This window comes from Parasteatoda tepidariorum, chromosome 8 (genome assembly GCF_043381705.1).
Source record: "Parasteatoda tepidariorum isolate YZ-2023 chromosome 8, CAS_Ptep_4.0, whole genome shotgun sequence".
NCBI classification, from domain to species: domain Eukaryota; kingdom Metazoa; phylum Arthropoda; class Arachnida; order Araneae; family Theridiidae; genus Parasteatoda; species Parasteatoda tepidariorum.
In genome coordinates this window covers 8,658,424-8,685,393 of record NC_092211.1, presented here as the reverse complement: position 1 = coordinate 8,685,393, position 26,970 = coordinate 8,658,424, and the positions used below count along the sequence as shown (strand labels likewise).

The window sequence follows — 26,970 nt, the reverse complement described above, 5'->3', positions numbered from 1 at the left end:
ACCAGCCAGGGTCTGAATAGTTGCATTCTTCTATTTTTACATTTTGATAAAGGTCAGATAATAATAACGTCAATACTCAGATAAAATAATTGTAATTACGTCAAAAATTTTTATGTACTATTTATGTAAGTAAAATTTATGGGTTGTGTGTGTCTTTATTCCCCTGACCAAGATTACAATGGACGACTGTCTTAGGAAAAATTATTTAGGTAAGATTTTTGTTAAATTTTAATAGATCAAACTATTGCTTTGTTCGGAAACATTTCGATTTCCAAATTAATTATAATAAAGATGTTGCAAGTAATTTTAGTCATTACACGTATACAGAAAACTATTATTATTTTATTTTTATACAATTTATAACATTTCAAATCAATTCCTTTCCTAATGATACCAAAAAGTTTTGCTAGACCATTTTTTTTCCATAAACTAAATGCAGCCTACTTTTGCCATGCCATCCTCTACAATAAAATAATCGAATAGTTTGAATCAAAATCACTAGCACAAAAACATGATGCATTGAGTGTTTTTAAAAAGGGCTTAATTTTCCCCTTTCGAAAATAATTTTTTCATTACCTTGTCGATTTTCGCCACGTATTATGCAAAAGCGTGCTTTTCACATTGTACACACATCAACGTTTTTAACAATTCATTCGGTCCGCAGCGCTTAGAAAAGCTCCAATCATTTTACACCTTTGATAAATGTACTTTGGATTCCGCAGGTGCAACTACCGAGCTGGGTTCGGTAAGGTTATTTTACCAGATATTCTCAATTTCAGGCTTCATTTTCCACCATTAGATATCGAACCGAAAAAACTCTTGATCATTTTATAGTCGCTAATGTAATCAAGTATCTATAGAGCCTTGTCAGAAACAATTGCTTAAAATCTCGTTCAGCATATAGAATCTAAATATGATGATCATGAAATGTAGGCAGTTTTTATTATGCAAATATTAGAGAAGATGGGATAGTTTAATATTTTTATCGTAAATATATATAATATACTGAAAAATTTTTTTTAATTTTTAGATGGTAATATTATTAATTCAACAATAAACATAAAATCTATTTTAATAAACATACATAGTGGTGTAGCATAGAATCAATACCTCCTAGAAAAGTGCAGGCCTCAGCACGGGTTACCATAAATATCCTTTAGTAGTCCAAACGTAATGACATATTTCATATTTTCAACCACTGCGCAGCTTAGTACCCCGAACGTAATGACATCTTTCTTATATTTCATCTACTGCGCAGTTAACTTCGTCACATCGGACTACTAAATTGATCCGTGTTAAGGCCTTCAGACTTCTAGGAGGTGTTGATAGAATCCCCCACGAAATAAACTAATTCATGAATTATTATAATAACTTTTACAACATAATCTAGTTCTTGTTTTCTAATTCCTGCCGCACAATAGTCACAGCATCCAATGAGTAAAGAGGCCAAATATTCTAAAATCGAAAACTTTAAATTAATTTATTTTCTTTATTATTGACGTCATTTTAATAAGCAACGCATGTATTTATAGGAAAAGATATAATTCTTACTGAAGAATTGAGTTGAATCAAACATACTTCTTAAATCATAATGAATCAAAATAAGAATCTCTTTATCATCTAGAACAGTGTTTCCCAACCTTTTTTGTACCATGCCCCACCTAAGCCTTTCTAAAATTCTTATGCCCCCCTATGTAATATATACATAATTTTTAATATTAAAAAATCGAATTGTTCACCTAAGAAACTTAGGAAATTGTTAGCGAAACAAAGTAAATTTTCAGAACATATAATGAAAAATTCAAATTCGAAATAATTTTAATACCGTAAACCGGGGCGAGTCTACCCATTTTTTCAGTTTGTCAACTTTCAAGTGGTTAAACTTTTCCAAATATTAAAGAAAGAAGGCTTTTAATAGGTGTTTCGGAATCGCTATTTATCCCTCTTTAAAGCTGTGAAATCGATTTTAGAAAATATTAACAGTTAACGCTGACAAATCTCTCGTATGGAGCGAGTCCACCCATTCTACTAAAATGAATGTTAACATTGTAAATAAGCAAATTTTACTATTAAATTGTTATTTTAGTTACTATATAGGATATCTATGAAGTAAAATTCATTACTTTATTATATATTCCATTTCTTTATTCATAAAATAACACAAATCGAGTATTTGATCGATTATCACATTTTGATCACAGTTTTGTTTTTATAATCAATAGCATTATAAAAAAAAAAAATTCTGATTATTGTTGATAAAAATAAATTAATATTGTTATTGTTTGGCTTTTATCCTTTGGATAGCTTTTTTCATCTCAGGTGGCTTTTTTTTGTAACATTTAAATCCATTTGTTTTGCGAATATAATTTCGAACTATCTGTACTAACTATAAATAATAATTTATTTAACTTGCATTAAATAAAAAAAGTTTATTTTGTTATATAAAAATTGAAAAAATAGGTAAAATAAACATATTTTATATTTACATTTATATTTAACCTATAAATTTTCTTATTAATGATAAATTTATCAATGCAGAATTAAAATAATATACTCAAATTCATTTAAAATGACTTAATTTTAATATAAACAAAGTTCTAAATTATATTATTATGCTTTATTAAAACTAAATACGAATGGGTAGACTCGCCCCGCGAATTCTTGCTTTTTGTTTACGACAGCAAAACTTACATTCTTTTTGGTTTTTTTTCATATAAAATTAATGTAATCTTAGTCTTCGATAAGTTTATCACTTAACCAAAGTGATAATTATAATAATGTACTTGCGGAGCACCAACTAAAAGTTTGCTGATTTTCAATACAAATCTCTCAAAAGACGTTTGAACAGGTCAGTTAAAAAGACACCAAATAAACAAAAACGGATCAAACTACAGCACCATCTTTCTTAGAGTCTGAACTAAGTCCTCCGTCGGTAAAAATTTTTTTATTTGCAATTTAAAATAGTGAAAATTAAATAAAACTAAAATCGGTAGACTCGCCCCGGTTTACGGTAAAGATTTTTCTATAACAATGTAATATTTTAATTTAGTGAGATTCTTGCCCTTTGGTGCACGTAGATTTTATCTTAGGTTCCAATTTCGTTAGCTTCAGTCTTAAGTCTCGCCGTTGTGTGTCGCCAGACGATTTCTTTTTTTTACCAATAAAATCATTTACAGCACTAAATCCACATTCAGCTAAATATGAAGATGTAATCGGTAACAATAGTTTTCTTACACATTTGATTGAATTCTGGTAATAACAAGTAAAGCGTTATCATTTGCTTCACATTTTTAGAGCCAATGAAACTGTTCAAAGTTTTTGTTGTTAATATATTTCTGACATAACTCAATAAGGGTAATGAAGCCAAATATCTTCGCTTTTGCATCAACAAGAGTTTTATTTGTTCCATAGATGTTTCTTATTAAGTATTCAGTTTTTCAAAGATATTGGCTGAATAACTCACAAATGCTTTACCATCGACTGTGAACAGATACTTCATTTAAGGTTTGTCGCCTAAAAATTCCCTAAGTCACATAATATTTATTGACAGCAATTATTTAAGAATTTGGTTTTTTCTTTCGATTTTGTCACCGAAATCTCGCATTGCATTTAGATGGACCAGAGCAAAAGGTTTAAACTCATGTCGAGTCCATTTTTGAATTGCTCACGCTGGGGAATACTAAACTAGAGTAATAAATTAGTAAACAGTCTCTTAGGTAATCCAACTTTTAATAAGTTTCGTTAGAGCATAACAGGTTATTAAACTGTGTGAAATAATTTAAATAGTGCAAAAGGGAGATAATTTCTTTTACTATAATTCTATACTTAATAGTATCTACATCAAATATTTCAGGCAAAAAAAGAAATATTTTTTTGAATTAATAAAAATTTCTTGTGTGAAAGATGATCAATCATCTTTGATTTGAATGCATCCAAGTTAAAACGAGATAGCAATGTAAATAACCCATCTTTATACAAATACTCCTATGTCTGCTAAAAACATATTTAATTTAATTTTAGAACAGCTGACCTAGGATTATTGCAACCACGATTCATTCATTATAATTTGACAAATGGATTACTACACAACTTTTTTAACCTTTGTTTATTCTGAGTTTTAATATTAAAAACCCAAATTGAATAATTATTTCTATTCAGCAGATGCGTTCCAGGAAAATGCTAACATGAGCTTTTTTAGGAAAATCCGATAATTTTTAAAGAACAATATAGTGATATCGCTGTTCATTAGTGCTTCAGGATATAGAATTATCCCTGAAACATGTGATTGCTTGCATAAAAACAATGGTGATTTTTACCAAAAAAATTTTTTTATATACATTATAAGCGTCGTCGTACAGCTGATCCGATTGTAATTTTAAACTGCGAAGCCTTGTAATTTTGTACCCAATCCAGGAGGCAAAGAAACTTCTGTATCAAGAATTGACGAAAAATTTTCCCTCATGGAGGACTTTTTGATGGAATTTAACCGCATTTGCGTTACATGGAGAAGTAATCTATGGCTTCCATTTCATCAAGGTGATTCTAATGCAAGGTCCGTCTACTGAGGATATTTTACGTCGAGCACTGTGGTCGGGGTAGATTTTTTATCGACCAGCTGTGGGATTTGAACCAGGTTCCATAAGAAGGTTCCAGGTTCCTTAAGCTACCTCGACTCTGCTAAATATATAAGAATTTTTTTTTTCTTTCAAGTAAAACTTGAAAACTATGGTGACATATTTTAATTTAGTCCTCTCTACAATTGAACTCACGCGACACTTAGGCGTTTAATACATTAATCATCCTCTTCAATTATTATCCAGATTTCGATAGAATGATGCTTCATTCTTCACTTAATTAAATCGCGTATCCGAATTCGGAGAGGTTTTTTCAGACAGTATATTTCAAGAATTAGATCCTCGTTTATAGTTCCGAATAAACAAACTGAAATGTTTCAGTGTGAACAGTCCCTTAGGGAGAAGATTTTGTATGTGTGACCACGTCTTGCAGTGGACTGGTCGTTAAGATACGGTTCACAGCAGATCACCGAAGTCAAGCATGTGGGTGGGTGACCACTTGGATCACTCTGCGTAAGGACCCAGTTAATATGTACAACCACAAAGTGCTCATCTTCGCATACGGGTCGTCGGGTTACCGAAGCGGTGACATTCCCGCTGCAGAGGATTAATTAAAATTGTGGCATGTCTTCGGATCATTCTCAGGGATGCTTCCCAGACCTTCGCCAATAGCCCATCGTGCAGCTCCTGTGCGAAGTTAAAAAAATACCCACCTACTGACTCTCGCACCTCTGCTCTGCCCGACATGCATCAATCAATCGAATCGTATGTCTTGCGAGCCAATCCAAGAGAAGAAGACGAGACTGTTGGGTAAGTTTTCCGCAGGAAAATTCTTTATCAAATTCACACTCTCTCTCTACACCATGAACCATGTCCAAACGAAATGCTTTGTCCTGGTGAATAGATTAATCCACGCAAATCTTTCTTACTTGCTTGACGTAATTTCGAGCATTAAAAATGGAACATAAATAAATTTAACCAATCAGGATCTCATTCGCCTCTTCTAGTTTTCATCTGCGAATTCCTCGCATAAAGCAAAAATAGTCGTTAGAGAAATTTGCGAATGGTGTGAAATGTTTTTGATTTATTTGAACTAAAATAGGTAGTAGAAAGCGTCATTGTGAAAGACGGAACAATTGATAGTAAATAAACATCCACATCATTTTTGTTGGATAGTTGTTGTTTGTTTGTCTGAGAAGAAACCAAAGAATAACTTCGCGACATATGATACGTCAGAAATAAAGGTTAAACTTGTGCTTTTTTTTTCTCTATTTTTAAGTGAAATATTTAAAAAGTAGGTATTATTTATTTATGAGTCTGGTGAATTGCTGTTCAGCTTGAAATTTCGGCTTATATTTTGTAAGATAGCTTTTTAAATATATGTTTTTTTGTTCAGCTAGTTAAGTGATATAGCCTGTCATAGTAGCATTCTAAATTGTTTAGTTTTCTTTCAATTAAAAATTTTATTTCATGGTTTGTTTTTGCATATTTCAGCTTTATTTTTGTCGCAAAATAAATTTACGGAAAGCTAAGAATCTTCCATACTAGAGCAGTTAAAATTCACATCTATGAATATTGTAATTCCAGTTTTTCTACTGCTTTATAATTTTTTTTTTTAAATAAAATTTCACTCCTAGTTTTATAAAAATTTTCCTTATTAAGAAAATTTAAGATCAAGTAAACTCCAAAAAAATAAGAGTCCAGCTCAAATTGCTTTTTAAACTGAGGAGAGTATAGTTTATAGTAAAGTAGGCACTATTGGCAAACTTAACCTTTAAGCAATTAACCTTTAATTTATAGTACAATGTGTAATGTTCTATCCCTGTAAAATTGTTTATTATGTTATTAAAATGGGTGGCAACAAGCAAATACAAATTTAAAGAAAAGAATTTAATCAGGAAGAACATTGAAACTCTTAATTATATTTATAAAATCTTAAACTAGGCATGCTAGATGATAATAGAAATAAAAACCAACCAGGCTCACTTATTGGTAGATGTTAGCTCCCGTCTTTTTTGTTGTAAATTTTCATTATTCTGCTTCGTCTATCTGTCCCTCTTTTTATTCATTAGAAATATTAGTAAAATTGTGTTCATTAATTTGAAAATAGTGGAAAATTTTATCACAGTTATTTATAAGTGTTTGGTAATTATTAAAAATTTAAAAGCATTCAACTTTATTACGAACTATTTTTTGTTTATTTCAGTCTTGCTGCTTTTGGGTACTACAACAATTGTATCATATTGCTACACTTATTTTGTTTTCATTATGGATTGTGACTATGCAGATAATGAAAGACGAGAATTCATTCTCATGGTTAATTTAATTGTGATAATGTCCATGGACTTTGACTAAGAATAAATATATTGGGGAGATTTCTGTATCTTGATCTGTGGCAGAATAATGGCCAAGTCTTGGCAATTTCAGAGCAGATTCTCTCAAAAAACTGTAGAAAACATCGCAGAAAGGGACCAACTTGAAATATATAACTCGTAGCCATTCCTGGGCAAACCTCTACTTTTTTTTTTAAATATTTCCACTAAAAATCACTTGACGCCTTTGTTGTTGATGCAGTGTTGTCAGATTGGGCTACTTTTAAAAGTTCCGCTACTTTTTTGGGCTACTCATTATTTTTTAAACGCTACAAATCTTAAAAATGAGCTACTTTCTTACAGAAATACTTCTTGAAAACATTTTTTTCTTTTAAAATGATTCTGAAAAATCTGCGGTTCCTTTATCTTTTTTAAAAAAAAGAATTTTTTTTTCTTCCTGAAATTGCATCAGCTTTAGTTTTGGATTCTTGGCTTGTTTTGATGCGCAGTTTAAATCTCTCCATATCTGTTCTTCAAATCATAGACTCGTGAAATCGCAAAGATATAGGGTAAACTAACCAGTGAAGGAACACTTAAGCTTCGCTTGCCTTTTAAAAAATCATATTAATTTCAAAATTCGTAATTTTAGTTAAATGACAGTGTCAACATATTTACTACTAATTGCAAATTATGTAAAAAAAACTGTAGAAAACTTACATAATATAGTTTTGGAGGTTCATATAACAAGTAGTAAGAAGACCAAGTGAAGGAACAGCTCTAACCAGAGAATGAACAACCAGAAAAGGAACACTTCATTTTGGTTATTAATTATTTCTTTTTATGAATTTATAAGCTATACAAAGATTTAAAAACAAACCTTTTCTTGAAATTATAACATATAAATACTTGGAAAATGCTTTTTTTTTCGTAATCATGAATTGAAAATTAAAGTGTCAACATATTAATACATACTGTTCATTCAACAGGGAAATCTATGCTCAGTAAAGGAACATGCCTGTTCCCTCACTGGTTAGAAGTTGTTTTTCGTATTATTAACATACTTTTGATGCGGAACATCACTAAAGATACAAGAAAATTAAAGTTTGTCTTTTATTTTCATTAACTTAGAAAAAAAGAACAGTAAAAGAACACTTGTTCTTTCACTGGTTTTTCATCGTTTGGTGATCCAGTGAATAAACACCCCCTTATCTTATACCTTTCTTTATTATGCTATGATGCTTAAAAAAATAAAACGTAACTTCACTAACTATATTTTGAATTCTCTTTTTCACAGTGAGTAAAATAAAATTATTACATGCAATTAATTCCACTTCAAACATATAAATACAAACACTCACCTTATAATTTTTTCGAAGAAACAAGGTGTTGCAGAGATAACAACAAATTCAAAAATTCTTCCAAAGAAATCTATTTGACCAGGTAATCCAAAACATTGCTAGATGACTTCCTATTGTTTGGCAGTAAGCTATTGTTACCAATCAATCTAAAGAAAAACCTTCAAATTCTTATTTTTAATCAATATATATGAAATGTTCCTTCACTGATTGGTTTATCCTATATGAAAAAATGCACGGCGAGTATGATGGGGAAACCCTTATTAATCGTTTACCTTCTGGAAAAATCACATGACCTTTAATCTAAGTTAAAACAAAATATTAAATTTGACGAAATTTTCAAAGCAATGCATTGAGATTTAACCTATTTTTTTTAAATTTATTATGTATATATATATAACGTAGCTTTTTTGGGCTACAAAATGTTTGAATCCGCTACTTTTGGAGCTCCCATTTGCTACTTTTCAATCTTAAGTTCTGCCAACACTGAAGAGTAGTATTAGGAAAAATGATGGCGATTGAAAATGCATGACGTACATACAAAACGTTCCATGTAAAATCATTAATGTTCGACCTTTGCTGGTCAATACTTTGCTGGTTATTGCTTGTTATAAATTAAATATTAAGTTTATCGTTAGTTACAGTCCACTGTTTTTATTTTGGAAGATATATCACACACTGACTCGATTCCGAAGTTATCGAATGCGCACATCAATAAAATTCTGAAAATTTCATTACTATAGTTAAAGGAAAAGCAAAAAAACAGAGAGTTGTTACGACTCTCTTACGTAAGCTGGAGTATATAATTTATTTTTGTCTATAAGGCCAAAATAACTAAACATGCTTAAGTTAACAGTTCATAGTTGTTAACATGGATAGGGGAAAAAAACACTAGATATTACGAAACAATATAAATTTCATGACAATTGTTGCAAAATGTACTGAATATTTTACACATAGGGGATATTAGGGATTCAAAATAGAAAAATAGCAATATTTTTTAATTATGATTAGCATTAAATGAACTTAAAATGTTATGAATTATGTTTACTCGTAATTTTGAATAGTAATAATTCATCAAAGTTAACTGATTTTTACAAATGTGGCTCGCTTCATTATGCATATGTATCTAAATATTCAAGCAAACAATAATCTTATTGCAAAAATTTTATTTCTATAGGCATTGTTTATGGAAACTTACTCCATTTTAGGGAATTTTCTCTGATGTGGAAAAACTGGCAAAATCCAGTAGAGTTGACGGTTGAGCGGCTTCATTTTTTATGTCCCTCGGAAAAAAAACACACTTCAATCTTCTAAAAGTATATAGTTCTTCAGAATCTTTGGAACAACAAGTCTTTCAGCGCCACGAGGGAGCTGAAGACACGCCGCCAGTTGTCGCCTGATGGAACATCTTGAAAGATGAGAGAGGGATCTCGGCCCCCTCGCTGGAGTTGTGTTTTCTAGTACCGATTCTGCATACCTGCTCCAAGCTAGTTGAAGTACGGTGTGCTGTCTTGTGCTTATTGGAGTGAAGCTTTTGTTGAAATCTTCGTGGTTGAGGAAGGGGTCTGTTATATTCATCCACAATAACTTCAATGCACAGCGTGCAGTGGGTATAGAAGTAGTTGAGCTAAGGGCAGTCAGTGTCAAATGCAGAATTTGCAGAGAACGAAAAGTTATAGAGCCATATTCTTTGACCATCGTTATTCCGACATTGTAACTAGGGAAGACAGTAGAAAATAACATTGTAGTGTCATTAAACAGTTGTGGATATAAAATCCATTTAAAATAGTAATAACATTTAAGTGAGCATGTAACAAATCAACTGGGTACTGAATTAGAGTTTTTATTTTATAACCGTCGTCGAACACCCGACCCAATCCTTTTGTGATTACGACTACTAATGTCTAACTCCGTACCTTTGTAATTTTGAGCCTAATCTAGAAGACAAGGGAACTCATGGATCAAGTATTGGGAGAAATTTACCCTAGTAAAGAACTTTTTGATGGAACTAACCGGCATTTGCGATATATGGAGTGGAAAACCACAAACGGTTAGCCTGATGGCAAGGGGACTCTGACCCATGATCCGTCTACCACTGAGGATTCTTTTACGTCAGCATTGTGGTCAGTGCAAGCTGGATGCGGAATTCGTATTGACTGGGATTCGAATCTGGTTCGCTCCATTGGAAGGCGAACGCTCAATCCCCTGAGCCAGTGTTTTCCAAACTTATGACTTTTGTGTACCTTTTCTAAATTTTTCGTTTCCCAGTGTACCACTAATAAAGAAATGTATGTATTTTTTACTGTAAAAAAATTGCACAAAAGTTAAATATCACAACTCGCTGTTGACACCACTCATTATTAACTGTTAACTCTGCTCAATAAATGGTAATGTAAAAAATGGCCAATAGAAAAATACGCAATAGTAAATTTTCATGACTAACTTTGTTTGGAAATAAAAAAATTTTGAAATTATTGTTAGTTGCAAGATATTTCGCATAAGAACGCGTACCCCCACTAAACTGTTCCCGTACCCCTGGGGGTCCGCGTACCACACTTTCGGAAAAACTGACCTGAGTCATCGAGGCTCAATTCTTGAGTATCGTGAAAAGCATTATTTAGTTGGAGGTGTGTCAATGAAGTAAGTTTCATTTATTATGAATTAAGACCACTCAATAATAGCACAAAGCGATCAAAACCTGTTTGATAACTGAACATAAACTAGCATGTTCATTTTAACATTCTGGATAATCAATTGCTGAAATCAATACAAAATTGTTATCTCCCGAATCATTAATTAAGGAAGTTAGAATTCTTTGTTGGATGAAGGGATAAATTTGAAAGAGCTTTGTTTGTGTTGGAGCGATTATTTGAAAATTTTTTGTTAATCGTCTTAATTTTATTCAGCAATCAAACAGGTTTCGATGTTTTTAATTCCACATTCCTCAATAATGATTGTTCAGATTTTTGATAACTTTCTTAATATTTTCTTAGTCATATTAATTTTCGAGATAAGTATTCGAAAATTCGACTTCTTCCGTACCCATACTTCACGCCCGTTCATAGGGTGAATCCATTCATTTATAGAAAGTAATTTTGATCTGAAGCAGAGAACGATCAATCTCTAATTCAGTACCCTCAGAGGTGTATTTTGTTCCAGAAATATGGAGAACTTCATGACCCGACGGATTTAACGAGCACCATTTACTATTTACTACACGGGAAGTCTTCGGCCAGCTGTATTCGAACTCCCGTTCTCACAAACGTTATTCCAGCGCCCTGCCAACCAGGTTATCCATGCCATACGTAGAGAGAGATATACGCACAATAAATACAATCAGGGCCGGGATAGCCTGGTTGGTAGGGCACTGGGCCCATGTCAAAGAGTTCGTGGATTCGATCCCCACCGGCCGAAGACTCTCCGTGTAGTAAATGGTGACTGATGCATGTTAAATCTGTCGAGTCGCAAAGTCCTCCATGTTTCCAAAACAAATCAATACCTCTGGAGGGAGAACTGATACAGGAGCTCCCTTGTCTTCTGGATTGGGATCAAAATTACAAGGATACGGAGTTGAATATTGGTAGTCGTAAACCCAGAAATGGGTTGGCTGTTCAAAGACTTTCATAAAAAATAAATACCCTCAATTATTTTCATGATGGTTATCAACTTTTAAAAATATATCTATATACGTGTATTCGTTTTGATAAAATTAAAAAAAAAAATTTGTAATTCGTTTGCCAAGGAAGAAAAATTTTTGTCTCCCCCGTTTCGAACCTCGCCTGTACAAACTATTTGAATCAGCAACATCAATTTCATGATGCAGTGGCTCACCCAGGATAAGGTTTTCAGGGTTTAAACCTCCTCTAGGAATTGAAAGCAAGAATTGTTTTTCAAGGTTTTTGTAAATCATTAATTTTATTACCTGAAATGTATTTATACGAAAAAATGTTATCTTAAAACTAATTTTTATTTGAGTAAGGAAGTCTAGTATTCTTTCTTATTGAGTAAAGAATCTCTAAACAAAATATGCTGACAGAACAGTTCGACAGGGTTTCTCAGGAATCTTTCAACCAATTTGGTCCACATTTTTTTTTTATAAAATTTAATTCTTTAAAAGGATTTTAACATTTGTAAAAATCTTACAATTCAAATTTTTTGACCAATTATAAAAATAATAAAGTCAAATAATTATTATAAGTTATTTTTCCTGGGAATTATCTTTGGGTAAACGATTTTTATAATTGTGTGCAAAAAATTTCAGATTCGCTTAAAAAGTTCACGAGATATGGCGAAATACGCAAAAATAAAAATTAACATTAAGGGGTCCAAACATTCGACTGCTCTCATGACCAAACTATCGAGAGCATATTTTTCAGATGGCGGGCATACTTATACATCATTTCCACGAATTAATTAGCATATTTGATGTCATCCCCATTAACCATTGAGTTATAGTCCTTGTATGTGGAAAATCCGATCATTAGATCAAAAGTAATTCCATATTATGAAGTAATAACATTTTCCAAAGAAATGTTCTGAATTCACTTTAACTAAAGTAAAAAAATGAGAGTGTATTTTTTCTTTATTTTAACTCAATTCATATGTTTTGTGTTTTATCCATGTAAATTAATAAAAAATTTAATCGTTGCGTAATATATTTATTTAATTGATGAAAAATAACTACTATTAGTTTAAATGATTTATTTTTTTACATTTATTACAATATTACTAAAATATTTTAATAAACGAAGATTATCAATTTTGAACCCCCTCCCCAAGAATGATGATCTGTCAGAGAAACCTAAATATCCATGACGCATAAGGGATGGAGAATTTTCATTTATTTATTGTGGTGAGGGAATGAGAGGGAGGGAGGATGAAAGAAGGAGTTTGTCAATTTTGAAATTGAATTTAGGCCAAAGATTCAAACAATGTCCGGCAATAGTTAGTCTATCAAATTCTTGATAAATTGACATTTTAAGTCTAAGGGTAACGCTTATCAACTCGAAATCTCTTCTTATCTACTCGAATATTAACAGAGTCGACAGAAACTAAACATGTCCCACATTGGACTGATTGTTAAGACAAGGTTCCCAACAGAACACCGAAGTCAAGCATCACAGTGTGCTGGTGGGTGACCACTTGGATCAGTCTGTGTAGGCACCGAGGGTGCGAGGTATCGATCCTAGTTAAACTGTTCTACCGTAAAGTGCAAGACTTTGGGCGTAGGTCGTCGGACTACCAAAGCAAGGGAGCCCTCCCCTCTGCAGAGGATCAAAATTGCAATGCCATGTCTTCGAATCAGGGATGTTTCCCAGACCGTCGCCAATAGCCCATTGGGCAGCTCTAGTGCAACGTAAATAAAGTACCTACCTACTTAAATTTAAAACTTCGTCTGGTTTGTCCGATGTAGCTAATGTTGTACTGGATCCAACACATCAATAGATAATTTATCATCACATCAATAGACATGTTATTATAAAGTGTAGAGAAAAATTACTTACTGCTTTCGGGCTGACTTCAAATAGCTATGACTTTCTATAGAAATAAATTCCATTTTTCCACATCTGATTAAAGGGATAAAGTTTTTGATATCTTCGAAAACAGAACAATAAAAGTACTCCTCGGATCTTCTCAACTTTTCTTCCGTTCTTTTCCACACATCCAGCACATCGATCCCAGTTTCCTCTGTGTACTTAAACACATCCTCAATAATCGATTCGTAACTGAGCATCCTGTTGAAGGATTCATAGCAAGGTGTGGTGTAAAAAACTTTCAAAATTTCAGACAAAACGCTGTGGTGAACGCGATATTTACAGGCAAGTTTTAAAAACCCCAGAACCATAGCATTCACATCGAAATGCAAGTAGGTATAGGAGTTAATTATTATTTCGAACGCTGCCAAAACGAACATTAATGCTTTTGTTAAAAACTCAGCACATCGGTTTTTTTCATGAAAAGACGTAAGCTTGAGACCACACCTGAATAAAACAAGAACAGGGGGTGCTTCAGAAAATAGTTTAAGCAGAGTCCTTATTTCTGGTACGTCAACATCATCACGTAATGATTCCAAGTCGTATTCTTTATGGATCCATTGAACACTTCTGGCATTTTGGTATCTTCTGAAAGTTTCCACTTCATCGAAAAAGCAAATAAATTCCTCCGAGAGTCCGCAAGAACACCGGAGATCTTCATGACCTTTTTGCAGTCGAATAGCTTCAAGTAAAAGCAACACATCGCTTTTTGAAATCGTCATCCTATCGCGACACTTTCCAAACGGATAAGTCTTTCAACAGGTCCGCGAGCAACTACGATAACTCCACTGCTTTGCGCATTGTCCGAAATCCCCACACATGTTTTGAATAAGAAATATTGTCCAATGGAATTTGTGGGGATCCACTGCCCGGGGAACAGAAACTGGTTCTTTTTGCTGACCCCTTGAGAAGGGTAAGCTCCCCTAGGAAAGGGTAGAATTGGAGAGGTAAAACAACATTCCTCTTCAAAAATCTGGTTATTGACTCACATTTAGTGAGAAAAATATTCAATGGTGAAAGGGGGGGAAAAGGCACCTCGTTAGAAATCATACGAATCTAATAGCCGATTCATTTAGGATTTTTAAGCTCGCTTTAAATGTAAGCAAATACTTATTTGAATGAAATAAGATATTTAAGGGAACAGGATTTAACCTTTACGTAACGGTATGTCACTTCACACTATAAAAAAATCGATTAGGATTCTAATGCAACTCTAAGTTTGTTCTAAATTTCAATAATTATACTTATTGTAGAGTGATATACTAACAAACAAATACTTTCTCAACTAGTAATTTCTTTTTTTTAAAAAAAATGCTTAAAATTGAAATACTTTTTGATTAATTCCCTCAGTGACAATGTTAATTGATTAATTTTGTATAATAATACTATTATGCATCATAGTATTCTATCTACGTAATAAAAATATTTGAAGTATTGAAATTTCCTTTCAGTCAACATTAAATATACTTTGTATCGTAAAAATAATTTTAAAAAAATATCTAATTATGTTCCAAGAATTATTTAATTTCATTAAATTAGCATTCCACAATCCGAATGGAATTTGATAATTTATATCAAAGTTAATGAGGTGGTTATTAATCCGGTACATTTTTTTCAGTGCTTTTTCTTATGGGGCTTTTTTTTTTTTAACGAAGCTTTTATTATTATTATTCAAGTACATGACATAAAAAATTAGACAAAAGAACAAGGCATAACCCTGAATAATTTTTGTTCAAAAGATGGAAATTTTATGCTGTAAGTGCTAGTCTTAATAGTTTGATGAGTAAATCTCAAACTAGGTGAATCGAGCGACGTAAGTTACGAAATCAGACTAAAATTAAGGGAGCGCCTGGATAGAAAACTCGGACTAAACAAACTTTTTTTGAAACAGATTTGAGGAAACGCTATGAAATTAGTCTAATATAATTTCAGAAATAAATTTTTTTTAAACATTTCTCTTTTTAAATTTTCATTTCTCAAGTACTATTCAACAAATTTTGGTCGAACATTTCTTGAGAAATTAAAACGACTAAGAAAAATTAAAGTAATTTCAGAAATGAAAACTACTAAGAGAAATTAAAACGATTTCAGAAATGAAAACGATTGAGAATGATTAACGAATTTATAACTTCGTGCAAATAATTTTCGATGTTCGTGCAAATAGTTTGAAAAACATTCACGTGTTCACAGGCACCCACAAAAAGGTTAAAGAGGACGTATTTGCATCCCCTTGAAAATCCAATATATAAAAAACTATATTTTGCTGTAATTGTCTATTTTTTTTCTTTTTTAATTTTCAGTTATAAATATAGCTTGTTACGCATGATAATGAATCTGCTCTGATGTATAAAATGTGAACAAAAATTGCATTTTATAATTTAATGCTATGATAACCTAATATTTTTTTGTTAAATAGAAAATATGACAAACAGTATTTAATACGTAAAAAGGGTTCAAATATTACATAAGCACCTAAAAGGGGAAATGTGATTTTTGTAGAGAATTGGAGATGAGTGATATTGAGTAATGCGTATGTAAAGTAAGCTTCAATCTTTTTAATTGCAAAATAAATGTAAAAAAAAATTACAATAAAAAAATTTACGATAAAAGTTAAATTTGTGGGGGAAAAAGTTAGCTAAAACGTCCAAGAAGTTAAAAAAAAATTATTAAATAAAAATAATTAACTTAGGGCTAATATCTAAATTAAAATTGAACAGTTTTAATCTAAACTCGCTCTCAATAATCAATTAATACCTGTAATTATATTTTAAAAACACATCTTTCACATAGCCTAGCCCAGCGTGATACTAGGCCACATGTGTTGGCAACTGCTGCATAAGATAAGTAATAAACATAATTTAAAGTTTTCCGTTTTTTAGTGTATTATAACAGAATAAAAAAAGACGAAATAATACCATTCCATAATATCTTTGGTTATGAAAGATAAATAAATTTATTTATTTAGCAACATATAAAAATAGAATTATGACGATGAGCAATATGAAAATGTAAACAATTAAAGAAGAAACAATCGCCAGAACAGGAATAAAAATTATTTTTATTCCCTGAGCAGGCCACACACTGAGGAAACGAGAGGGAATCAAGTGACATAGGAGAGGCGTTTTCATTAGGATGCGCAGAAATGATGTGCGCCCGGTAATGGAAACCTCTTGCTTTTCGTTCCCCTTTCTTTGTGTGTGGCCCACCCAGGACTGTAAAATCGTTAATTTTATACTATGTATTTTATAGCCACATGAAACAAGAGCATTTCCATCGTGCACAAAAAATGATTTTTATATTTCAATGATGGGAGTAAATGCCTGAGACATAATTTATTTTAAGTGGAAGATATGAAGAGAATGTGAATCACAGTTTGACAACTCCAGTTGCAATTTCTGAATATAATTCTTTGGTCAGTGGAACATAAGTCTTCTGTTTGTGATTGACGAAAAATAGAGGATCTGATATATCTTCTGGATTGAATCCTTGTTTTTGGAGAGTCACTTTCCTCAGTTTGTAAGTGCCTGAAATCAAAAGAAGACAAAATGCTGTAAGTTTTAAAGTTAATGCAAACGATATCAGGGCATACTCTTAGATGGAAAATATCTTATAAAATCAAAGTTTCGAGGGGTAGACAAATTTTGGTATAGTTTGTCTATTGTAAGAACTCCCACCCCCCGCCACAATGTCTGAGGCCGTCTGCTGCTATGGAACCAAGAATAACGTATCTCTCTTCACTCTAGGACTAACACAATAGATCGAAGAAAACGATTCCATTTCTCTCGCTGACCCGAGCCAAAACCTGTCCTAAATAGTGACCCCACACCCCTACTTGAAGCAGTTATACCTCATTAAAACAGTCACTGCCACGAGTTCAGGCGAATGGCTAGGGGAGTTCTTATTTTAGACAAACTCTATATACAATGGATGGTTGACTGTGTGAAGGGTTAAAATTGGCTGAAAGACTTCCAGGTCATGACTTCCGATTGATCTTTAAGCCTAAACTTGAAAAAGCGCGCCTTCCATTATTATTATACAGTAGGGAACCGATTATCCGGAACGATCGGGACCATTGCTATTCCGGATACCTGATTTTTCCGGTTTTCTGAATCGCTACAAAAAGCCGTTTGTTTATTGTTGAACCCAACAAAAAAAATGTTTTTTTGGAAATAATCTTAAAAAGAAGAATAAACGATGAAGGAATACACTAATAATTATTTCCAAAATGATGGTAAGGTAAACATCTTTCGAAAAAGAAAAAAAAAATCCTAAAATCTTATGAGGAAAAAAAATTTTTTTTTTAAAAATGGCTCAAAAATTTATCGAATTTCGTTCCGGTTTTTTGGTTTTCTTATTTCCGGATAACGGGTTCTGTACTGTACTAATAGTGTTTACGATATTCTTTCCATTCAAATTGCAATGAAGCAAACAACAAATGAAATCGAAAGACTTCGCAAGCAACCCAAAAAATATCAAACGGTACACAATAGAGTCATATTTTACACAAATAGAGTCAAATGAGGGATAACATGGCAAGCCTTACACTTTACGTTGTGATATTAATTTTCTTACATTTGTTTTAGGCCCGCAACCAGTTAGAACTTGTAAATTACAGAAAGCTCTTTTGAATGGTAAAATGACGTATAAATTTAAGCACAAATCACAATAATAAAACTTCCTAGAATATTCAGCCTATTTACACATTGCCTCGTAAGTATAACATAAGCGGAGGAATACACCGTAAGTTTCTTCCGGTTTTAGAAAGCTTGCTATTGTTTACATTTAGTCAACTATAGTTTGTCTACGGTAAGAACTCCCAACAGTCCTAAACAGTTACTCCACATTTGACTTCCATAATTTATTTCTGAAGAGTCAAAGGATTCTGATTCGTCTTTGTTAAAATTCACTTTGAGTCAGAATTTTTTTTTCTTGTAATATTTTACACTCACGAGAATCTGACTCGTAAGATTTAGTTCTCAAGAGATAGTGGTAGGTAGGCACAGTCATCCCCGCTTAAAAGAATACCATCGGTTACAGCCAAATCTATGCAATTAAGCTGGTTATTCGATTAAAAGGGAATTCAATCGTAAATTCGAAGGGAATTCAATCGAAATTTTACTTTAAATGAGATTTAATGCATAATATGGCGTTTTGATTAAATAAACTCAGTTTTATGATCAATAAACAATTGTAATTAAAACTGTCTGTGTTAGAATCGTAAAATATACACGTCATTTAAAGTTACATAAAAATAAATCAGTGCAATAATAATAATAAAATATAATATAGGTATTAAAATATTATTTAATCCCTTCCAAAAAATTTATTATTGAAAACTGTTTTTATACCGGTTTAATTTGTCAATTTATCATAATTACATTCTTCCTTTTAATTTCAAATTTTCTAAATTCCAAATTTTTTTTCTAATCCTCGAAATTTGAGAAATTTTAGTTTGGGATATTTTGAAATTTATTGTTTCCACGATTCATTGTTTTTTTTTCCTTTCTGATTAATTCAGATCATTCCTTTTCTCTCTCAACCAATTCAGAGTAATTCACTGGATTAAACAAAGATTATTCCACTTTAAGAGGAAGAAGACACACTGTACACTAACGTATTAGGTCTTTGAAACTTTTTTTCTTATCAAAGCTAATAGTGAAACAGGAGGGGACCATAAAACAAATAACTTTGTACCTTTTTTACATTCTACATGATGAGTGAGTGAAATAAATATTCCTTAACGCTATGTATAACTGGCAAGAAGAATTTATTAGTTTTTCAACTTTACCCCTAACACCTGCTTACACCTGTTACCCCTAACACCTGTGAACAGGAAGTCCCTATTGAAGTGATCACCTTTTGTATCCTTATCTTAATTGAAAAACGGAAATACCATTTTAGCTGGTGAAACATTTCTCAAAAATAAACTACAAAATTTTTTTTTTCATTTCAGTACCTCTTCTTTATGAAATTAGGCGGGGACAAAAAACAATAAATATCCGTTTAAACGGGGAAGTTTAACATAATATAAAATCATTTGGTTCCACAAAATTTTATTTGTATAAGCGGGTTATTCGATATGCCCTTAAGTGGGGACGACTGTAGTTACTTATTTACGTTGCACTGGAGCTGCACAACGGGCTATTGGCGACGTCTGGGAAACATCCTTTGAGGGTGATCCTCCTAAGACAAGCCATCGCAATATTGATTCTCTGCAGAGAGGAGTGCTTCCCTGCTTTGTGCAACAACCTGTGCGCGAAGTCGAGCACTTTATAGTAGAACAGTTTAACGGGGACGGATACTGCTCACCCTCTGTCCCTACGCAGGCTGATCAAAGGGGTCACCCACCTACTTACTGACTGCAGCCAACGATGCTTTTTTTCTAGCGGGAATATGTTCTCTTTAAAATCGTATTGTGCTATCGTGTATTGAAAAATATAATAAAAATGTTTTTATTAGAAATACGTAATTATTGTTATTGAGTTTAATTGGTTGAATTTAATAAATTTACATTATACATCATTCTGCTTAAAAAAAAATTTCCATCCATTTATTTATAAAAATTTGATGTTTTTAAGCTAATATTTTAAATCTTTTGTTGTTCCAACTGGTTAGTTATTTTTTGAAAAAATAAAAAAAAACTCAACTAAAATCTAATACAAACCAGTAGTGTCGATGTCAGTAACTCGAATGAAGAAAGGGATTGCGTAGCTGGGCAGTTTTTTGATGATATTTTCATATAAATTACTAAAATTAAGATCATTTACATCCATTTGTATAGCAGCCATTCCAGCTCGACCTTCTACATCTGAAATGAATTTTTAAAAAAATAAGGATTATTGATAATTACATGTTACTTACACAGAGACAGAACTGAATTCGCCTTTACAAAGCGTATATGTATTACAGTATCGAACTGTTTATACGCCTTTTAGGAGGAAACAAAGAACAACTGAAAGTTGTGCAACTTAATGGTAATTTATCGTAAAGAAAAGCAGTGCAGTAAAACTGCAATAGCAGTGTTCAATTTGTACAGAAGAATTAATGGACGACACTGACCACAGGGCGACTGAATATATTAAACAGGTGGTTTGAAAAATGTCTGCCAGTTGCCAATCACCATCCGATTTCTATTTTTTTTCGTTGAAACTGCACACATTTTATTTGTGTTATAAACATAGATTTATTCTGATTATTTTATTAATTACTTTATTTGTTCTTTAAAATATTTCTTCATCTTAAAATGAACTTTCTATTTAGAGAAATAATTCACAGAGACGCTTTACATTTATTAATATATTAACAGTTCTTAAAATTATACCTCTGAAGGTACTGGATCGGAGATTTATCGTTCTCTGGTCAAAATTACGATCTGTGGATGAATAAATGGATGATTGAAGGGGTCCACCCTACAAAAGGGTGTGACGTAAGGGTATGACAAAAGTCAAATTCTTGGACTTAGATGGCGCCACCGGAAAACAAGAACGATCGCATCTTCAGAGTCTTAATCAAAGAATATAGAATATCCTCTATATTCTTTGTTTTAATGACCTACAACGACAACAACGATTTCATATTTTGTTCCTTTTTTGTTTTCTTTAATAAGGACATACATTTTTAGTAATCGCCATGCATTATTTATAACAATCACATTAACCAAGATAATAATTCGGGAAAGATGTGAGGACCATTTACGAATACAATCGCCTGGGTATTCTTACACTAATGTTTTTTTAAGGCATACAGATATAGCCCGGTAACTGCAACCCTCATATTTATTAAAGTGACTAGATATTGCCTGATTTTTTCCTACACAGATGTTTTTAAGGCAAAGAGGTATTGGACGGCATTGCCCAGACTTTTTTTTTTAAAGTAAAAAGCCATATTTTACGTCAGGCGTTGTAAAAAATGCGTCAATATGCACATTTAAACAGATGTGAAAACATTTAAATAATATGTGTCTAAAAAATTGAAACAGAGAATGTAAACGCACTTGGAACTTCCACACCGTAAACAACAACTGCTGCATGACTGAGAACTTTGCTGACAATGTTTTCTACTTCACCCGTTGAAACATTCTCTCCTTTCCATCTGAATGTGTCACCTGTTCGATCCATGAATGAGAAATAACCGTCTTCGTCCATCACTAGAATATCACCTGGAAAAAAACCATTAGTCATTAAATCACACTCTGAAGTTTCGCAATTTTGAATCCAGAAGACAAGGGAACGCCTGGATAGAATATATTGGGAGGAGTTTGTCTTCGTGGAGTACTTTTTGATGGAACTAACCCGCATTTGCGTTACATGGCGAGGAAAATCACAAAAACTTCATTGACTTCCCTGAAAACTGCGAGGAGACTAACCCATGATCTGTCTACCACTGTAGATATTTTACGTCAGCGCTGAGGTCGGTACAAGCCGGATGAAGAATTCGTATCGACCACCTTTAATGGGATTCGAACCAAGTTCTCCTGATGGGAAGGCGAATGCTTTATCCCCTGTGCTACCACAGCTCAATCACACTCGTATAATATTAAAGTTTTGGGCTGGGATAGCCTGGTTTGTAGGGCACTGGGCCCATGTCCAAGAGGTAGTGAGTTCGATCCCTGCCGGCCCGTGTAGTAAATGGTGACTGATGCATGTTAAATCTGTCGAAGTCACAAATTCCTCCATGTTCCCATAACAAATCATACCTCTGGTGGGTACTGATCCAGGAGTTTCCTTGTCTTCTGGATTGGTTCAAAATGACAAGGCTACGGAGTTGAACATCAGTAGGCGTAAACCCAAAATTGAATCGGCTGTCCAACGACGGTTATAAAATAAAATAAAATATGGAAGTCTTGCCTAATCGTCTTTTAAGTTAAGGGAAAGTTGCTATCGCGGAAGCCACTCAATTTTCAGAGTTAGTTTCAGCCTCAAAATTCGGCAATTTCATAAATTTTGTACATGCTGTATAGTTTGTCTAAAATAACAACTCCCCTAGCCATCCGTCTGAACTCGTGGCGGTGACTATGGTAGCGAGGTATAACTAATTCAAGTAGAGGTGTTAGGTCAATGTTTAGGACAGGTTTTAGCCCGGATCGTCGAGAGAAAGACAATCTTTTTCTTCAGTCTACTGTGTTAGTCCTAGAGTGAAGAGAAGCTACCCTTCCTGAATTGCGCTATTCTTGTTTCCATAGCAGTAGACGGCATCAGATTGTGTGGCGCGGGGGGAGGGAGATCTTACCGTAGACAAACTATACAGTACACGAGAAAGAAAAAAATTTAACACTTTGAATAACTTTTGATCCATTGATCGGATTTTCACGTATTACGAGTCAATCTCAATGGTTCGAGGGCTTAAATATGCCAATTAATTAGTGCAAACGATATTTTAAGATACGGAACACGACACAATGACGTATTTTCTCTAAATAAATATACTTTTTCTTTTCGACGGATTCGGTTTTTTGAGTAGGGGAGAGTGGGGTCAATTGTAACATTTTTTACTTAGCTATTTTTAACTAACAAAAAATCCAATATATTATTAGTATTAATTGACAGACGAGTAAAGTAGACTATCCTCTACTAGAAAAAAAATANCAGATAAATTACCATTTTAAAAAATGCGTAATATATCTAGTGGAAATTATTCAGTAATACTAAACGAACAAGTGATTGATGACGTAGAGTCATTGAAAATATCAAAGACCCCTAGCAGCAAAATAATTCATGCCCTCATTGAACTTTAAATACACCTTGTGCGCCACCTAGGAACCAAATCTAGAACCCGACACTCGAAATGTTTGCTCTGTTACAATCGTACCCTGTTACAATTGACCCCACTCTCCCCTACAATTGAATATGAGAAATAGCTGCAATCTGAAAAACAGGGTCTCTATAGTTTGGTCTGGTGAGCGGTCCAAAGTTTGGACCTCTTAATATTAATTTTACTTTCTGTCTATTTCGGTATATCTTGTGAAGTTTTGAGCGAATTAAAAAATTTTATTCACAATTACAAAATTCGTTAATCCAAAGATTCCATGCAAAAAAATTTTTTTTTAATAATTGTTTATTATTTCTCGAAAACATTTTAAGTTGTAATGTATGCAACTTTTTATCTTTCTTTTAAAAACATACAACGTCATATAACGAAATACTATATTTGAACGAATACGGACGAATAGTATATTGTGATATAAGTCCCCGTCGCCATTTAATATTAATTAATGGCGACGTTGCGGGTTCGTTCCAAAAGACGAACCCGCAAATAATACCGCTTCACAAGCATGGTTGTCACATCGACCTTTTTTTTTTTAAAAAAAAAAAAACTTTTATGTGATTAAATATTTTAGTGTCGGTCAGTTAGAAATACGTACCAGAAAGGAACGCAGTGTCTCCATGTCTGAAACAATTTCTTGCTATCTTTTTTTTGGTATCATTTGGATTGGCATAACCATCGAATGAATTCAATGGAGTGCCACGTCTGATTCTGGCCACCAATTCTCCAGGTTCTCCTACAAAAAGAAAATAAGTTAGAAAGGAAAAGTAGAAAAAGTCACATTTTTGTTTAAAAAAAAATATCGACCGTCAATCATAGAATACTTTTTAGTACTTGCATTCTTCAGAGATTGCTGTTGATGCAATAATTTTTTATTTTATTTTATAACCATTATTGAACAGCCGACTTAATTTTAGGTTTCCGACTACCTAAGTTCAATTCCGTAGCCTTGTCATTTTGAACCCAATCCAGAAGACAAGGGAACTCTCTTAGATCAAGTAATGGGAGAAATTTGCCTCCGTGGAAGACTTTTTGAGGGAACTAACCCACATGTGCGCTACATGGAGAGGAAAACCACGAAAACCTCCCACGGTTAGCCTGACGGAATGGGAGCAGAGGATATCTTGCGTCAGCACTGTGGACGGTGCGAGCAGGGTGCGGAATTCGTATCAACCCACCATTGATGGGACTCCAACCCGGTTCACTTCATTGGAAGGCGAACGCTCTATCCCCTGAGCCACCACGACTTTGATACAATAATTCATACGATTGATAAAATCATAACAAAAGAGGAACAATTTTAAAATTCGCTAATATTGCTGACGATATTAAGACGAAGTAGATATGAAAGTTGGTATCATTAGTCAATAGAGGAGTTACTATATAATGGGTCAAATGCTATGATAATTTTTTTGATCAAGGTTGAGATGCTGTTATAAATAAGAATGGTGAAGTTTTCAAACAAAATTGTTTCTTTCTGTCATTGAAGAATGACGAAAAAATTTTGAATCTTTGTGGATCAGGCGATAATAATAATTGAGAAGCTTTTCTTAGTTGCTCTACAGTTGTTCAAATAATAAGAATATAAGAGTTTTGAAAGGATTGATACGGTTTGTCACTTAACGATAATACGGTTAAGAACAATTGTCAGGCAGTTTATAACGATTTCGATGCTTTGGGTACAGTTGGTTCTGTTGGCAAGATAATATAAATATAATATTTTACAAACAACAATGTATGATTTGTTTATTTAATCAGCAAATAACCAGCGAAGATTTTTTCTTTTTTTGAAATGTTTTATATTAAGGCCGTGATAGCCTGGTTGGTAGGAGACTGGGCCCATGTGCAACAGTTTGTTGGTTCGACCCCCCCCCCCCCNCCCCCCCGCGCTAAGATTCTCCGTGTAGTAAATGGTGACTGATACACGTTAAATCTGTCGGAGTCGCAAAGTCCTCCATGTTCCCATAACAAATCAATACTTCTGGGGGTACTGATCCAGGAGTTTCCTTGTCTTCTGGGTTGTGTTCAAAATGAGAAGGCTACGGAGTTGAACATTGGTAGTTGTAAGCATCTTCTATAATAAGACATTCACACTGTTGTAGCCTAAATCGTTTATTCTGAAGAACCTAGCTTCAGATAGAATCGTACCAACTTGTTTGGAAAGTAAAGGAAGCTAGTACGCAATGCTAACCACATTGCTTTAGTTTTGCCGTTGGTCTTGAAATTGTAGGCCATTACTATTATAATATCACTAGAATATTGCTATAATATATGCATATCTTCATTACCCCCTCGCAGACTGCTGCGGTACTATAATTATCCTAATTAAACTTCAATCCTCAATAAATGCTAGAAAGACTTCAATTGTTTAATATTACGACGTTTATACAGTACAGAACCCGTTATCCGGAAATCAGAAAACCGGAAAACCAAAAAACCGGAACGAAATTCGATAAATTTTCCCGCCATATTTTAAAAAAAAAATTTTTTTTTCCTCATAAGATTTTAGGATTTTTCTTTCTTTTTTGAAAGATGTTTACCTTACCATCATTTTGGAAATAATCATTATTGTATTACTCCATCGTTTTTTCTTCTTTTTAAGATCATTTCCAAAAAAAATTTTTTTTTTAGTTGGGTTTAACATTAAAAAAACCGCTTTTTGTAGCGATTCAGAAAACCGGAAAAATCAGTTATCCGGAATAGCGATGGTCCCGATCGTTCCGGATAATCGGTTTCCTACTGTAACTTACAATATAATATTTTAAAACTATATACTAAACACATTTATAAGGGAATTAAAAATGAAAAAAAAAACAAAACATACACATGGTCTTACCTGGTTTACATCGTATACAAAGTCCGTTTTCATCTCTGAGAATGTCTCCAGTTTCCGGATTCACTTTCATCAAATAGATTGGATAAACCCTATCCGCAACTCTAGATACGAATCCAACTTTTCCAACTTTACCAAATATGTTAACTGAAAAAGATAACAATGTTTCATCGATAATTTACGAACGCAATGTGAAATATGACTATTTTAAAAGATATTTAACAGTTTTTTTTTTCCTACCCGTTTTATCTAAACGCTTAATAACAACGAGAAAAACATATGTAGAATTCCGTCACGTATGATCTTTGTTGGTTTTCTTTTCAACGTAGAATGAGTACACCGTGTGCCGAATTGCTCATAGCTAACACCTGTGTTCCGTATGAAAGTTTCAAACACAAGAGGATCGTAGTTTGCAGTCTCTGTGATTGTTAGTAAACATTGAATGGTCATTCCGTAGATCTATAATTTTCACTTCTTGCTGAGCAAATTTGGCTTCCCGTTATACTTCGTATAACAGTTACAGAAGAGTGCAAACTTCAAACTTAACAAAAATAATATAAATATATATATATATTCAAACAAAATTGTTTCTTTCTG

At 33.0% G+C, this 26,970-nt stretch overlaps 2 protein-coding genes across 2 annotated transcripts in view; both read right to left on the bottom strand.

Moving 5' to 3' along the window:
• Positions 1-9,395: 9,395 nt before the first annotated feature.
• Positions 9,396-14,625, bottom strand: LOC107448353 (uncharacterized). Its single transcript, XM_016063517.4, has 2 exons — positions 13,749-14,625; positions 9,396-9,961 (listed from the first exon to the last, which is right to left on the bottom strand). Exons 1-2 carry the CDS (start codon positions 14,498-14,500, stop codon positions 9,547-9,549), a joined length of 1,167 nt encoding a protein of 388 aa, XP_015919003.2. The 5' UTR covers positions 14,501-14,625; the 3' UTR covers positions 9,396-9,546.
• Positions 14,626-16,707: 2,082 nt separating this feature from the next.
• Positions 16,708-26,970, bottom strand: part of LOC107444343 (long-chain fatty acid transport protein 4) — a 44,641-nt gene continuing 34,378 nt past the window's right edge. The window contains exons 8-12 of the mRNA XM_043054787.2: positions 26,377-26,520; positions 24,139-24,276; positions 21,772-21,936; positions 20,443-20,586; positions 16,708-17,302 (exon numbers count right to left, since the gene is read on the bottom strand). Of these exons, the coding sequence (XP_042910721.1) occupies positions 17,145-17,302; positions 20,443-20,586; positions 21,772-21,936; positions 24,139-24,276; positions 26,377-26,520 (749 nt within the window). The 3' untranslated portion in view covers positions 16,708-17,144. The remainder of the gene's footprint in view (positions 17,303-20,442; positions 20,587-21,771; positions 21,937-24,138; positions 24,277-26,376; positions 26,521-26,970) is intronic.

Excerpts from the sequence above, each read along its gene's own strand:
- LOC107448353 (XM_016063517.4), bottom strand. The coding sequence starts at position 14,500 with ATGACGATTTCAAAAAGCGATGTGTTGCTTTTACTTGAAGCTATTCGA. Across the intron at positions 9,962-13,748 it reads TTGAAGTCAGCCCGAAAGCA|TTACAATGTCGGAATAACGA; the intron begins GTAAGTAATTTT and ends TGTCTTCCCTAG.